At 43.5% G+C, this 16,849-nt stretch overlaps 1 protein-coding gene across 1 annotated transcript in view; it reads left to right on the forward strand.

Moving 5' to 3' along the window:
- The first annotated feature begins 12,239 nt into the window (after window positions 1-12,239).
- faah2a (fatty acid amide hydrolase 2a) overlaps window positions 12,240-16,849 on the forward strand; it is a 51,062-nt gene continuing 46,452 nt past the window's right edge. The window contains exon 1 of the mRNA XM_078547268.1: window positions 12,240-12,468. Coding sequence (XP_078403394.1) covers window positions 12,283-12,468 — 186 coding nt within the window. The 5' untranslated portion in view covers window positions 12,240-12,282. The remainder of the gene's footprint in view (window positions 12,469-16,849) is intronic.

Consider the following 16,849-nt stretch of genomic DNA (forward strand, 5'->3'; position numbering starts at 1 on the left):
TGTTTTACTTTATATGTCTCTTACCTTGCTCGTAATCCCATCTTTCATTCCTTTTCTTTATTTCACCCTTTATTTTAAATTACTACATGATTTTATATTGATTTAAATGTTCAAACTTAGAATCATAGAATGGTTACAACATAGGAGGTCATTTGGCCCATCAAGTCTGAGCTGGCCCTTTGACAAAGCAATTCAGCTAGTTCCACTCCCTGTAACCCTGCACATTTTTTATCTTCTGGTGCTTATCCAATTGCCTTTAGAAAGCGACCATTGAATCTACCTCCACCATACTCTCAGGCAATGCAATGCAATCTAGATCCTAACCACTTGCTGCATTAGATAAATGGTTTTCTCATGTCGCCTTAGTTTCTTTTGCAAATCACCTTAAATCTGTATCCTCTGATTCTCGAACCCTCCAGCAAAAGGGGCAGTTCTCTTTTTGTACTCTGTCGAGGCCTCTCATGATTTTGAGCACATCTATCAAATCTCCTCTCAACCTTCTCTTTTCTAAGGAAAATAACCCCAGCTTCCATTCATAAGTGAAGTCTCTCATTCCCCATTCTCATAAGTCTTTTTCACACCCTCTCTGAAGCCTTTACATTTTTTCTAAAGTGCACTGCCCAGAATTGGACACAATTCCAGTTGAGGTCGAACCAATGTTTTATAAAGATTCATCATAACTTCCTTGTTTTTGTACTCTATGCCTTATAAAGCTCATGATCCCGTTTTACTTTTAGGTACTTTCTCAATCTTATACTTATTTATACTTCCTGGTTTAGACTCCATGCACATCAATAAGTATTCTTCAATCTGACATTTTGAGGAGACACACCATTGCTTGCCCCGTTAACACAGCTCACTATTTTATATATATGGATATTAACGGAATAAAATGCCCCAAGATCCTTCACAGGTGCATCATAAAACAAAATATTACACCGAGCCACAAAAGGAGATATTAGGGCAGATGACCAAAAGCTCAAAGAGGTAGGTTTCAAAGAGTGTATTAAAGGAGGAAAGTGAGGTAGAGAGGCAGGGAAGCTTAGAGAGGAAATTCCAGAGCTTAGGGCCAAGGCACAGCCACCAATGGTGTAATGATTAAAACTAGGAATGCTTATGAGGCCAAAATTAAGGAGGGCTGATATCTTCAATGGTTGTCAAATTGGAGGAGATTACAAAGATGGGGAGAGGCAAAGCCACAGAGGGATTTGAAACTAAGGATGAGAATTTTGAAACCAAGGTGTTGCTTAACCAGGGATCCAGTGTAAGTCAGTGAGCACGGGATGATGAGCGAACAGAATTTGATGTGAGTTAGGATATGGGGAGCAGAGTTTTGGATGACCTCAAGTTAATGGAGGGTATAACATGGAAAGCTGCCAGAAGTACATTGGAATAATCAAGTCTTGAGGTGCCAAAGGCATTACTGAGTGTTTCCAGCAGATGAGCTGAGGCAGAAATAGAGTTGGGCAACGATGTGCATCTGGAAATAGGTAGTCTTGGTGATGGCATGGAAATGTGGTTGAAAGCTAATTTCTGAGACATATATGGCACCAAAGTTGTGAACAGTAATGCTCAGACAGATGCCAGGGAAGGATTAGAGTCAGTGGCCAATGAGAGAAGTTTGTGGCGGGACCAAAGATAACAGCTTCAGTCTGCTCAGTATTAAATCAGAGGAAATTTCTCAAACCATCTCTTCTTTAAAGGCAGCCATTGTGCCATTGATTCAAATTACACTAATATAAATCATCATATATTTCTGATTCCAACATAACAATGAAGCATAAATCTTGTGACACTTCTCTCCTCTCACAGAAGATAATACACAATCTTCTATATTCAAATATCAAGAACATCTGGTAAATTTGATTTGTATTTAACTGGGCAAATTTTTCTCCTATGTGTGTGTCCATGGATCTCTGAAGGCGGAGGGGCATGTTAGTGGGGTGGTGAAAAAGGCAAATGGGACACTTGCCTTTATCAATCAAGGCATAGATTACAAAAGTAGGGAGGTATTGTTGGAGCTGTATAGAACCTTGGTGAGGCTGCAGCTGGAGTACTGTGTGCAGTTCTGGTTGCCACATTATAGGAAGGATGTGATTGCATTGGAGGGGGTGCAGAGGAGATTCACCAGGATGTTGCCTGGGAAGAAACAAACACCCTCAGGCCCAGGAGAAGACCCAGGACATCCCCAAGAAACTAGTTGGTAGAGATCCTCAGTGGGGGACTGAAGTGAAACCAGAAATAGAGGAGCAGCCTCCTCAAGTAATGGAAGAGAGGCTGGTGAAGCTGGTGAGATCCCATCTTCCTGATCAGCCACCTGCAGTGTTGGAATAGCTTCTCTCGTTGTTTGTATGTACCTGTGATTGCACTGGTATCTTTGGTCATTCACTTCCACAGTGTACGATCGAGGTGACAACTGCTCTATGCATGTCCCAAGTTACCACATGGGCTGACTACTGTAGAAAACATTTAAAGTTTGTTTCCTGACTGGCTCTCCGATGCTCAACTCTAGTAATGGTTTGGCAGTCTTGTCAAAATGAAATTTGGCTTTCTGTCGTTTCACCTTGATTTTTTCACTCATGGCTGTGACTACTTCTGGTTTCAGTTGCTTTTTTGCTATTGGAAGAGTAGTGTGGGTGTTGCGTGACATTAGTCTTTGGACTGGACTACTTTCCATGCCTTCAGTCAGTGTGTTTCTCCACTCGAGATTGTTTTGTATACATCTGTGCTAGATTTCCTCGATTTCTTGATGATTCCTTTGGTGATTTCCAGCCTTCCTATTCGACTAGGGATAGTGAAGAAATTATATATGGTGTTGAATTTCTCAATCCATTGTGAAGTGGCTGAATTCTTCACTCATGAACGGAGGGCCATTGTCACTCATCACAATGTCTGGAATGCTGTAACGGCTGAAGTGTGCTTTTAAGCATTCTACTATCTCTCCTGTTGTCATTGAAGTTAGCTGGTCTACTTGTCAGTAGTCAGAATAATTGTCTACAATGACGAGATAATCAGTTCCTGCCACGGTGAAGAAGTCGACTTCCAGCTTCAGCCATGGTCTGTCTGTGATGTCATGTGTCATCAACAGCTCTCTAGCTTGTTTAGCTTGGTACTCGTTACAAGAACCACACTGGCTGATGTGACCTTTAGTTTTAATTGCTCATGTTTGACCAGTAGAGCACTTCTCTTGCCTTGCTCAGACTTGATTCAATTCCTTGATGGCTTGTATGGATGTGCTTTAACATCTCTCCTCTCATCTCCTTAGGGACGACGACTCTATTTCCTTTGTACAGGATGCCATCTTGAGCTATCAATTCATCTTGGTATGCCCAATATTCTCTTGCAACCACAGGGGTGTCCTTGATGCTTTCAGGCAATTCTTTCATCACTACTTCTTGCAGCACTTGGAGAGTTGCATCCTGTTGGCTAGTTCGCTTGATTTGAGCAAGGCGTTTGTCTGTGAGATTCAAGGTCTCTGCTGGGTTGATGACTTCCAGAGAATATCCAGCTGCTGCTTCACATTGAATCTGGAAGATTTCACATTCTGTTGTAGCACCCTCAACTTTCTTGAGAAAGTGCTGCTCTCGACAGCATGTCTGCGATGTATATCTGTTTCCCTTGCTTGCACGTCACGTCCAGATGATATCTCTGTAAACGAAATAACATTCTTCACAGGCAATTTGGAGCAGATAGTAGCGGTTTGAGAAAAATGCTTTGAATTAGCTTGTGGTCGGACTCTACTGTTACTTTGTCTCTTTCAAGCAGGTAACGATGAAAATGCTCACAAGCAAAAACAATAGCTAGGCACTCTTTCTCGATTTGATAATAGCTTCGTTGAGTCTGTGTTAATGTCCTGGATGCAAATGCAACTGGTTGTCCTTGCTGTATTAGGGTTGCTCATGACGTGTCTTGCTGGCGTCACACTGCAAGGTTGTAAAAAAAGTGACCCATTTAATGAAGAAATTGAGGTGTTAATTAAATTAATAAAGTAAAGTAAAAACTAAACCACATTATGCAGCATTTGAATCATTGCCACAAAGCTAGTCCACACACTGCACTGAAAGCACAGGAACTCAAAAATACCTCGACTGCCTTATTGTTGGAAGAAAGCCAAACACCTGGAAGAAGCCAGACAGTAAACAAAATAACACTCAAGGATTCACATAAAGACAACTAAAAAAATGACTGATAGGACTGATTTAAAAAATTGTTTTCTTGGTATACAATGGACAACACCAGCCTGTTTCAATGAGCCACAGAGACAGGATCCATGTCTTTAAAAAAGCCAAACACACAAAAACAGAGACATAGGTCAGCCATCTTTAGGACACAAAGGGTTGAGTTCACCATTAACTGCCCTTAAAGATTGAGACAAAAGACACCTTAAAGAAATTATACTGGATTGTGAGTATAATCTTCTTCAATTCAATATTTGTTTGAATATCCAATTATTAATTAAGGCGGATTTAGACATTGTATATAAATTTAGAGTATAATAGTCATGTTATAATCACCTGACTATGGTTAATACTCATTAAGAGAATACAGTAATGAATATTTACTTCTCTGATACAGTATTCATTACTATAATGCAAAATATAATTCTTTTTTATTTGTTCCTTGTTCAGGGGGCATTTAAGAGTCAACCACATTGGCTTTGGGTAAGGACGGTAGATTTCCTCTCCTAAAGGACATTAATGAATCTGATGGGTTTTTACAACAATTGACAATGGTTTCATGGTCATCATAAGACTTTTATTTCCAGATTTTTATTGAATTCAAATTTTACCATCTGCTATGGTGGGATTCGAACCCAGGTCCCCAGAGCATTACTCTGGGTCTCTGGAATACCAGTCCAGTGACAATACCAGCACCAATACTATGCCACCACCTCCCGCAAATATAAAAGTATAAAAGAGTTGAAGTCTCATACTTATATCCTCACGAGCCCACAATATCCTACAATTCTTAAGTTAGGACTCTAGGTGCTAATATTGGTAAACTTAAAATGAGTTGTTTCTGCTATAATATACCTGTAAATATATTCTACCCTGAGATAATTTTGCTGTTTTGAAAACTCCTAGGAGGGAAGATATTTCATTGCATGACTCGATCTATAGCTAGTAAAGCTGACTAAGTTCCTTTAATAACCTGAAATTTCTCTTAGCTGAGGTTGTAAGCTAACAATTAGTGGGTTTACCTTGCTGGGCAGGAGGGGCAGGAGGGTAAAGATAGTAGAACCATTAACAGGTGACTTCATCATTGACATCATAGTACTTCAGCACTGGCGTTGTTATCACTTGCTGTTTGATTTTAGTGAATGCGGCTTCTTGTTCTGTGTCCCAATACCACTGCACATCTGTGGCAGTGAGCTTGCATAATAGCTCACACTCCAATGAAAAATTAGGCAAATATTTTGCTAAATAGTTCACAGATCCAACAAATTGTTGCACTGCTCTCACATCTGCTGGTCACTGCATCACTGCCATAGCTCTCACCTTGTCAGGGTGAAGACCTTTTTCCGTCAGTACATGATCTATGTACTTGACATCAGGCATCTTCAACTGCAACTTATTCTTGCTCAGTTTCAGGTTCACCTGGCGAGCTCTCACTAGTAGTCGTATTAAATTCTGATTCTTCCATTGTGTCTCCACATCCATAGACTAGTAGATCATCCACTATGGTTTCCACTCCAGGAAAATCACTGACTGTTGCATGCCATCTGCATTGATACTCTTCTGAAGCCATGGAAATGCCAAACGGCATGCACAACCATCTGTAACTCCTGAAGGGCATTCAGAATGTGGTTAGAAAGCTGCTGCTTTCATCCAGTTTCACTTGCCAGTAACAATCCTTTGCATCTAGCGTAGTAAAGATCTTTGCCTTGGCAAGCTGTGGCAAAATTCCTTTGATGGTTGGCATGGGGTAGTGAGATCTTTTCAGCGTGTTATTTAGATCCTTTGGGTCTAAGCATACTCACAGCTTTCCAGGTTATTTCACTGCTACCATGCTGCTAATCCAGTCTGTAGGAGTTGTTATTTTCTTGATTACTCCCTTCTTTTCCAGCTCTTCTATCTTGTTTTTTAGGCTCGACTTCAGGTCAACTGGAACTCTTCTTGGCAGATGCTGAATTGGTCTTACATTCTCACCTACTTCAAGATGATATTCTCCAGGTAGACATCCAATCTCTGTAAACATATCTTTGTACTTCTCCAGGATCTGTTCAGCAGTCAATGGTTTTGTGCTGTGACATGTTGTAAATCTCTGGTGGCAGGTTTAGGCTACCAGTCCAAGCTTTAGACTTGCTCCAACTGAGATGAATGGCTGTTGCATACCATCTATGATCTGGAACACCAGATCTTCATTCTTGCCATTGCATTAGGCGCTTTTTCCTCTCGGTATGAGTATCGTGCCATCATATAGCCTCAACCTTATTTTTGAGGGCTTCATTTTTGGGTTGCTATGTTGAGCCACTTCGCACAGGTCAGTGAAGGTCATGATGTTGTATGACATAGCAGTGTCTATCTGATACACTTGTTCACTTGATGCTCTCCTTCTGCAGTCATAATTCTAACAATCACAAACCATTTACTGCCTATAGACTTGATGGAACCAACCTGTTGTAGTGTTTAGTGCTGCATCAGACTCTTCGGCTGATATCTTTCCAGTGGTCATCTGTATAGGCTTGTTTTGCTTCTTCCTAGCCAAACATTTGCGTGCAAAATGACTCAGCTTCTTGCAGTTAAAATACTGCTTTCCCCATGCTGGACAATCCTTCTTTTCCTATGATGTCCTCTGCAATATTTGCATCCTACTCTTTGTCTGTGATTGCTCTGCTCCTTCAGCCTAGAATGTCTCTCAGCATAATGTGTCTCCTGGTCTGTTCTGCCATACATGTGTTCTAGCTGATGTTTTACAATTTCCGTGTTTCTGCACATGTCTATCGTTCTCTTGAGAGTAAGTTTCTCCTCTCTCAGTAGACTTGCTCTCACTGTCAGATCTCTTATGCCTAAGACAATTCTATTTTTAGTTAGATCATATTTTAGCTGCCTGAATTTACATGATTCTGAAAGCTGTGTTACTGCAGTCACATGCTGATCAATGGACTCTTTTTCACCTTGAGCCCTAATGTTGAACACATACCGTTCATAAGATGTTCACTTGGGGTTCAAAGCGTGCCTTCAAGGATTTCAAAATTTCTTCAGTCTGTTTTTTCAGTTCTTCGGATAGATTTAGGATGGAATACAATTCAATGCAGCCTCTCTCTAGTGGTGCTAAAAGTGTTGCTACTCATATTGGCTCTGACTTGTTAATTAACTCTGTTGCAATCTCGAAGTTTAGCCATTGCAAGTGGAAAAATTGCCAGTTCTGCTGCATATCTCCTTTCAATTTGACAGGAGCTAGGAGTGGAAAATTTACAGCCATTTTTGTCTCACCCAGTATTTACTTGCAGCCTTCAGCTTGTTAGCTTTTCCTTGTCTGTAGTTTTTTTCCAGCAGCTTTTAGTACATTGAAACATTTCAGTGTTCCTCTTTCAGTAGCCGTGGCTTCTCTTCCAGCTTTTCAAAACTTAATCTCAGTCCACTTCTGACACCATGTTACGAGCTAAAAGACAGAGTCTTTCTAGTGTAATGTCTTTATTGAGCTGAATGTAAGGTGGCTACCTGCAGGGAGTCCCTCATGGCAGAGGTCACATGATGACAGAAAGCCAGAAAGGACATATAATGATGATTGCATTTCAAAACCCAAACACTCACACACAAGGATCTGAAGTCCAAGCATATCTCCTTAGTCACTCCCAAACATGAGCAGAGGGCACAAGAAGTGGAACACAAAAGTCAGCTGTCATCTGACAGAGCAAGGAGAGCACAACTGATAACTTTTAATACCCAAAGTTCTGGGTGAACTCACCAAATACAGTCACTTAGCTCTTGCACTGCCTTCACATAAGATCAGTGTTCCCGAGTCATTATTCTTTTGAAGACTAGGCTATGTGCAGTTGCAGAACTCTCTCTTTCACTCCCAGGTCCACATTCTTACTTGTGGTCAGTGACTCAAGTGACAAGTGGTCGTGAGGATATGGCAGTAGCTGTAGACCTGGAAGTGTTCATTGTTATGGCTGGTCTCTTCCTCCAATGCACCCACCGTGAAAGATAGAAGAGCTGTTTAGCAATAGACACAGTGACATTTGCCCTTCTGCATGTCATGAAGATGAAAAATGAAGGTGCCTTTCCTCCTTTGAATGAAGTGTCCCTGAAATCCAGCAGAAACCTTCCTGGTAGGTAAAGCAATATGAAAGTAGTTTTGATTAAAGAAGGAGCTCTAGTGTTCAGAGAGTTTGTTCTTTGTGAAAGGGGCAATTTGGTGCCAGTGACATTTCAATGGTAGCACTTGCCTCTAAGTCAGAAGGTTGTGGGTTCAACTTTCAGTCAACCAACACCTAAAGAAAGTATAAAAACAGAAAATTCTGGAGATACTCAGCATGTCTGGCAACATCTTTGGAGAAAGAAACAGAATTAACGTTTCACGTCATGGATTTTCCTTCAGAACTGAAGGAAGATAGAAATGATAGAAGATAGAAATCTAAAAGATAGAAAAAATTTGAGCAAATGAAAGGCAGAGGAAGAACAAAAGAGATTACATGTGATAGGATAAAGGGCAGGAAAGATTAAATAACAAAAGATTTTATGATACATAAGGCAAGAGGAGTGGTAATGGTTGATGGCAGTGGCTGTCCCTCAATTTGAGGATGCCATCTACTCAGTGTCGTGAGTTTCTTCCCTGCGTCTTCATGTGACTGAACAGGGTGATTCACGATCCACAGATCTTTGAGCGCATGGGACAAAATGTCCCATAAGGTGGTGGCAAGATTTGCTTCCTTTTCTTTCCATCTCTGTGCCACTCTGCCTCATCGTTAAGATGTTTTGACTCAAAGCATGATGCAGCTTGGTGGACAAGTTGCCGTAATTTTGAATGATTGGCAGCAAGCTCCTCCCAATCATTAATGTCACTGCTGCCCTGCTTCAAGGAGAGCTTCAAAGTGTCATTGAAGCATTTTCTTTGTCCTCCCCTGGTCATTTGAGAGTTAAGAAAACAAGACCTGGTGAGGGGGATATTTTCCGGCCATCCAGACAAGTGTCTGGACATCGAAATTGATTTTGCAGGAGTTTTGCCTGAATGCTGTGCAGCTGGCTTCAAGAAGGACACGAGTGTTTGTTCAATGGTCCTCCTATTGAATCCAGAGGATTTGGTGAAGGCATTCCTGATGGAATTTCTCTAGCGCTCTCAAGTGTCACTGATACACAATCCAGGTCTCATTGCAGTCCAGCAGTGTGGTGATGACAACTGCTCTGTACACTAGGATTTTTATTGACGTGCGGATATCTTTGATGTCAAACACTCACTCCCGTAATTTGTAGAAGACTGAGCTGGCCCAGCCGATCTAGTTGTATCTCCACATCAACAGTGGCCTTTTGAGAGAGGTGGCTGCCAAGGTTATGGGAAGTGCTCAACGTATTCCAGAACTTCTCCATCAACATATATGGGAGGTGGAATCTTTTGCTGACCAGGTTTGGGTTGATATAGGAATTTAGTTTTGGCAATATTCAAAGACAGGCCGAGTTTCCTGTCTGCAGAAAGGAAGAATCACAGAATCACACAGTGCAGAAGAGGCCCTTTGGCCCATCGAGTCTGCACCGACATGTGAGAAACACCTGACCTACCTTCCTAATCCCATTTACCAACACTTGGCCCATAGCCTTGAACGTTATGACGTGCCAAGTGCTCATCCAGGTACTTTTTAGAGGATGTGAGGCAACCCGCCTCCACCACCCTTTAGGACAACGCGTTCCAGGCCGTCACCACCCTCTGGGTAAAAAAGCTTTTCCTCACATCCCCCCTAAACCTCCTGCCCCTCACCTTGAACTTGTGTCCCCTCGTGACTGACCCTTCAACTAAGGGGAACACTGCTCCCTATCCACCCTGTCCATGCCCCTCATAATCTTGTACACCTCGACCAGGTCGCCCCTCAGTCTTCTCTGCTCCAACGAAAACAACCCCCCCACATTGTCATCTATGTCGTTTATATAAATGACGAATAATAGGGGACCCAGCACAGATCCCTGTGGTACGCCACTGGACAATAGCTTCCAGTCATTAAATCAGCCTTCTGTCATCACCCTCTGTCTCCTACAACTAAGCCAATTTTGAATCCACCTTATCAAATTATCCTGTATCCTTCTTTATAAGTCTCCCATGTGGGACCTTGTCAAAGACTTTGCTGAAATCCATATAAACTACATCAACTGCACTACCCTCATCTACACACCTGGTCGCCTCCTCAAAAAATTTAATCAAATTTGTTAGGCATGACCTCCCTCTGACAAAGCTATGCTGACTATCCCTGATCAAACCTTGCCTCTCCAAGTGGAGATAGATTCTCTCCTTCAGAATTTTCTCCAATAGTTTCCCTACCACTGACATGAGACTCACTGGTCTGTAGTTCCCTGGCTTATCTTTATAACCCTTCTTAAATAGCGGAACCACATTAGCTGTTCTCCAGTACTCTGGCATCTGCCCCGTGGCCAGAGAGGAATTAAAAATTTGGGTCAGAGCCCCTACGATCTCCTCCCTTGCCTCCCTCAGCAGTCTGGGACACAAATCATCCGGACCTGGAGATTTGTCCACTTTTAAGCCTGCCAACACCTCCAATACCTTGTCACTCTCTATATCAACTTGCTCAAGAACCTCGCAGTCTCTTTCCTCGAGTTCCATACCTTCATCCTCATTCTCTTGGGTGAAGGCGGATGTGAAGTATTCGTTCAACACTCTACCGATGTCCTCTGGCTCCACCCATAGATTGCCCCCTTGGTCCCTAATGGGACCTACTCTTTCCCTGGTTATCCTCTTCCCATTGATATACTTATAGAATATCTTGAAATTTTCCCTACTTTTACCAGTCAGGGCTTTCTCATATCCCCTCTTTGCTCTCCTAATTGCTTTCTTAAGCTCCACCCTGTACTTTCTGTACTCCACTAATGCCTCTGCTGATTTGCTCCCCTTGTACCTGCTAAAAGCATCTTCTCCTTCTCACTGTATCCTGAATATCTCTGGTCATCCATGGTTCTCTGGGCTTGTTACTCCTTCCTATCACCCTAGAGGGAACATGTTGAGCCTGTACCCTCCTAATTTCCTTTTTGAATGCCCCCCCACTGCTCTTCTGTAGATAAAAAGATCGAGAGTGGCTTGAAAATCTGATGCAGAGTGGGCAACAACAGGGCAGTCATCCACAAACTGTTGATCATGTATGTTTATGATTGTGAGTTCAGTTTTGGCATGGATGCGACGGAGATTAAAGAGATTTCCATCTATTTAATGCTCATACCAGAGTGCAGATGGCATAATGATCCAGAACTAAAGATCCAGAAACAGGAATTCAAATACCACCGTGGCTCTTGCCGAATTTAAATTCCATAATTAAATAGAGGATAAATTTCCTTTTGTTGGATGGGAAGAATCTGTATCATGCTATGTAACGGCATATTCTGTACAGTGTTTGGTAATGTAATTGATTAATCCCTAATAATGGATCAAATCTGGCTCATCTCAAGATTTACTATCCACTTGGGGCTGATTAAAACCACTGGGGTAAACTTGGGAAAAACTTGAACTTCCCTCGACATTCATATCATACACCCAAGCAATAGGGGAAACTGTCCATGCACAAATGTGCACATGTGCAAAGACGCCTTCAAGTAAAAAAATAGTATCAGAAATGGTGTCCATAAAACTACAGAATTATTGCAAAAACCCACCAGATTCAATAATGTGTACAGAAGGAAATCTGCCATCCTTACCTAGCCTGGGGTGATGTGTAACTCCAGATCTACATCAATGTGGTTGACTCTTGACTGCCCTCTGAAATGACCAAGCAAATCACTGAATCGTTTTCAAGAAGGTGGCCAAGGGTGTTTAGGGATGGACAGTAAATAAATATTGGTCTTGCCAGAGATGTTCACAAGGCCCTAGTGCCTTGACTTACCTTAGGCCACTCCCCATGACTTACTCTGTGGAGTCAGCACAGCAGAAGGGAGGGGAAATGGGGAGGGGGCAAGGGATGGATAGACTGGGAGGGAAGTAGGGAAGTGGGGAGGGTAAAGGAGGGGGGAGGAGCAGCCGGACTCCGCCCCCGGAGAGGCCCCGCCCCGGTTTCACGTTGGGTTCGCGCACCGCCCTCTGACCGTTTGCTGTTTTTTTTGGAGCCCAGTGTTTCGGTCGGGAGCTATGTCCCGGTCGGTGCTGGAGCGCAGCCTGACGCTGCTGCTGCGCACCGCCTCGCGCCTCCTGCTCGCCCTTCTCTCGCTCGTGCAGTCCTTTAGCCCCCGGAATGTGCGGCCGGTGCCGCCGGCTTTTCGGCCCCTCGTGCTGCTATCCGGGGTGGAATTAGCTCGCAGGATCCGGCAAAGACAGGTACGGAAGTGAGGGGAGGGAGACCGAACGGGCCATCTTATAGTCGTCGCCCGCGATGACGGGGAGGAGATGCCACAAAAGCGGAATTGGGCATTGATCGCCAACAATTTACTGGAAAAAAATTAGCCGCATATGAACAATGCCCATCATTATTAATGTACAAATTATCCACAGGTGCTTTGCAAATTGCGAATCGTCACAGGTTGCTTGGAGGGTTTGTGGTATTTGGATAATAGATGGGTTACAATCGAGACGGCGGCCATTCGGCCCGTTGTGTCTGTGCTAGCTCTCTGGAGGAGCAATTCATAGGATTTAAGAGTAGACTATTCAGCATTTCAAAACTGCCCTGCCATTCGATAAAATGGCTGGTCTGTTTGTGTCTGAAGTCCACTTTGCCGTCTCCATGCCCCATAACCCTTGACTCCCTTGTCTAAAATCTGTGTGCGCGCGCAGTGTGCCTGCCTCTGGCCCTTTAATGTGTTGACCGTGTGGCTTTGTCGACCATGGTGTTTTCCAAAACAAAAACAAATACCTGGAAAAACTCAGCAGGTCTGGCAGCATCGGCGGAGAAGAGCACGGTTGACGTTTCGAGTCCACTGTGCTCTTCTCCGCCGATGCTGCCAGACCTGAGTTTTTCCAGGTGTTTCTGTTTTTGTTTTGGATTTCCAGCATCCGCAGTTTTTTGTTTTTATCATGGTGTTTTCCAGCAACCTCATGCCATTAATGCCAGTGGACATTGGCCAGTCACCTACTCTCATCCCCAGTACTAGAGAATGAGCAGTGCCCACAGATCAAACATTCCTGGTCCCGGGGATTTGCCCAGCAGGTCTGCTATACCTGTAAATAGACATCTCTACTTAATGAAACGGACTGGTCTCTCACTCCATGGTTTGCACCGCCCACATCCCTGGATGCGGCTCCACATTGCCTCAAAAACACTTCTCAACACCGTCTGCTGTGGGCGCTGGCCCCGCCCATCCACCGCACTGATTGGTCGATCCCTTGTGCTTTTGGGGAGGAGGCGGGGCTTCAGTCAGACCGGACCTCTGTTTGGCCCCGAGACACATCAATCACAACCCAACCCAACCCATCCGATTGTTTGCAGCTGACATCAATGGCGTTGCGAGATGGATGAGTTTTGTGTAGTCAGGCGGGTCAGTTCAATTTAAAGGGGCGGGATTGGAGAGGATCAGCTGGGGTCCAGGTGTAGAGTGAATGAGCCTGGAGGCCAGGGCAGACCTGGCCCGGCTCTCATACTGACATGAGCCAATGACCAGGCAACAACCCATCTAGAAACACGAAGCAAGGTCCGGGAGAGGGCAGCATTCGTTAGATGGATGAAATCTCTTGAGTTTAGAAGCACCTTTGCACAGAGGAGCCCGTGGCATAAAATTGGAGGAGACTTTGCAAGCTGGCAATCAGAAATGAAAATAGAGAATACTGGAAATACACATCATCTATAAAGGGAAGACTTTAATATTTGGGCAGATCAGAAAACTGGGAGATAAAGCAGTTTGGAACGGTTGAGTAAATTATACGAATATAACCCCTTTCCCCCACAACTTTCAAGATATTTGCTTATTCTGCAGTATTCAGTTTTGATGAAGGTTTATATCTGAAATATGAATCTATCTCTTGCTCACAGACCTGCAGAGTGTTTCTAGTATCTTTTAGCTTCTGAAACTCATTAGTAGGAAACATGTCATAAGTGTTGTAAACAATGCCAACTTGTTGGTACTTCACCAGAAAGATTTTTTTTCTGGCTTCTTGCTACAATCATCAGAACAGATTGAACACAGGACTGGAGCTTGTTGGAACCAATCTTATTTCTATGCTGTATATCTATATCAATGACTTAGATAAAAGGACTAGGTGTAACATCCAAGTTTGCAATAGTACAAAGCTAACTGGGATTAGAAGCTGTGAGGATGATGTAAATAGGCTGCAATAGGCTAGTTAAGTGTGCATCAAGGTGACATATTGAGTATAATGTTGAGGAGTCTTCAATTATCTACTTCGGTAGGAAGAATAGAAGAGAATATTAAATGAAGAGAGATTGCTAGAAAAGCCTATGTTAAAGTTGTGCATTCATCTGGTAAGGGGTAAATGAAATTGGTCAGCAGTGTTTGTAAAACTTTGACACAGATATATGAATTAAGTTTTCAAGATAATTTTCTGGTGTTAGTATTTATTTCATTGCATACTACATGTACTAACTGCATTAAACCCTGAAATGTTGAAATGCTGAGGTTACTTTGATATAAGTCCATTGGTCCTCAGTCTTGATGGTAATAGGTAAACAAAGGGGAAACTAACGTTTCAACCCACTTGAAGTCTAATAATTCCACCCAGGCAAGGAGCAAAAAAGAATTTGCATTTCACTATAGATCATAAAAAATGCTTATAATTACATGAATCCTTGTCACTAATTTTCAGACTTTTTTGTCTTCAGCCACTCTCATGCTTGACACCAGGGGTTGGAGCTGCCCTGCCATTTCTTCATCTATTAGATAATAAAACATACTGTTTTAAAAAATAAAGAATCACAAGCTACTCCTCCTCTTCTAATGTCACTTAAAAATAGGAAGGTTAATTGAAATGCTTTACTTAAACTTTATCATATATATATATATACATATGTATAAAAAAACAGTTTTTAATTTCCCAGCTTTCTACATTTAGAGATAGGGAAAATAAAGTTACAATACTCATCAGACAATCAACTCTCAGTCTTCCTGTGATGTCACAGTTTGATTTTTTTTCTTTTCCCTCTCACTTCAGTGATCCCGATCTGCTTCACACTCTTTCAAGTCTGCTTCACAGTGGTGCTGATCTGCTCCACACTGATCCTGACCTGCTGCTCACTCCTCCTGGTCTGTCTCACAGTGACCCTGACCTGCTGCTCACTACTCCCGGTCTGCCTCACAGTGATCCTGACCTGCTGCTCACTCCTCCCGCTCTGCCTCACAGTGATCCTGACACTGCTGCTCACTCCTCCCGGTCTGCCTCACAGTGATCCTGACCTGCTGCTCACTCCTCCCGGTCTGCCTCACAGTGATCCTGACCTGCTGCTCACTCCTCCCGGTCTGCCTCACAGTGATCCTGACCCGCTGCTCACTCCTCTCGGTCTGCCTCAGTGATCCTGACCTGCTGCTCACTCCTCCCGGTCTGCCTCACAGTGATCCTGACCTGCTGCTCACTCCTCCTGGTCTGCCTCACAGTGATCCTGACCTGCTGCTCACTTCTCCCGGTCTGTCTCACAGTGATCCTGACCTGCTGCTCACTCCTCCCGGTCTGCCTCACAGTGATCCTGACCTGCTGCTCACTCCTCCCGGTCTGCCTCACAGTGATCCTGACCCGCTGCTCACTCCTCTCGGTCTGCCTCAGTGATCCTGACCTGCTGCTCACTCCTCCCGGTCTGCCTCACAGTGATCCTGACCTGCTGCTCACTCCTCCTGGTCTGCCTCACAGTGATCCTGACCTGCTGCTCACTTCTCCCGGTCTGCCTCACAGTGATCCTGACCTGCTGCTCACTCCTCCTGGTCTGCCTCACAGTGATCCTGCCTGCTGCTCACTCCTCCCAGTCTGCCTCACAGTGATCCTGACCTGCTGCTCACTCCTCCCGGTCTGCCTCAGTGATCCTAACCTGCTGCACACTCCTCCTGGTCTGCCTCACAGTGATCCCGGTCTGCTTCTCCCCCCTCCCGGTCTGCTTCGAGAAAATAGCATCTCATCCTTCCCCCGAGTTAATAAAATTCTGCATTTGTCCATTAATAGTCCATTAAACTTGCCAGAGAAACTTCCATCTAATAGTTAATAGCAGGGGTACAGTTTTAATGATGGGATTGCAAATGATGCCAATCAACCCCTCTGGCCCCAAAAAACACTAACTATAAATTGGAGTCTCATTCCTTGAATAGTGAATTATTAAAGATTTTAAAAATGTGTTTTTTTAAATATTTTTACCATCTGTCCCTTTTCTCACTCAATCAAATCTATCTTTCCCAGTTCTGCTAAAAGGTAATTGACCTGAAACGTTAACTCTGTTTCTGCCTCCACAAATACTGTCTGACCTGTTTTTTCTTTCCCCTTCTATTTCTCTTTCTATAGCTGATTTGACATTGAATGCACCCATTATAATTCAGTGTCCTTCTCTGTCCTTCCTCTTTATTTCTCAGCCCTTCAGTCTCATTTGTAAAGGAGATCAATGTTGGTTCCAAGGTTTCAGACCTCCTGTTGCCGTTGCCCTTGCCATGTTATTACCAGCTTGCACATCGAGCAACTTACAGGATTAAACTATTTGAGCTGAAGTTTGAACTGGGTTGAGGTGGCCTGCTTCAGCAAATTCTGGCTTGAAAGCACAAAATCTAGGCTGACACTT

Source organism: Cetorhinus maximus, chromosome 8 (genome assembly GCF_964194155.1).
Source record: "Cetorhinus maximus chromosome 8, sCetMax3.hap1.1, whole genome shotgun sequence".
NCBI lineage: Eukaryota > Metazoa > Chordata > Chondrichthyes > Lamniformes > Cetorhinidae > Cetorhinus > Cetorhinus maximus.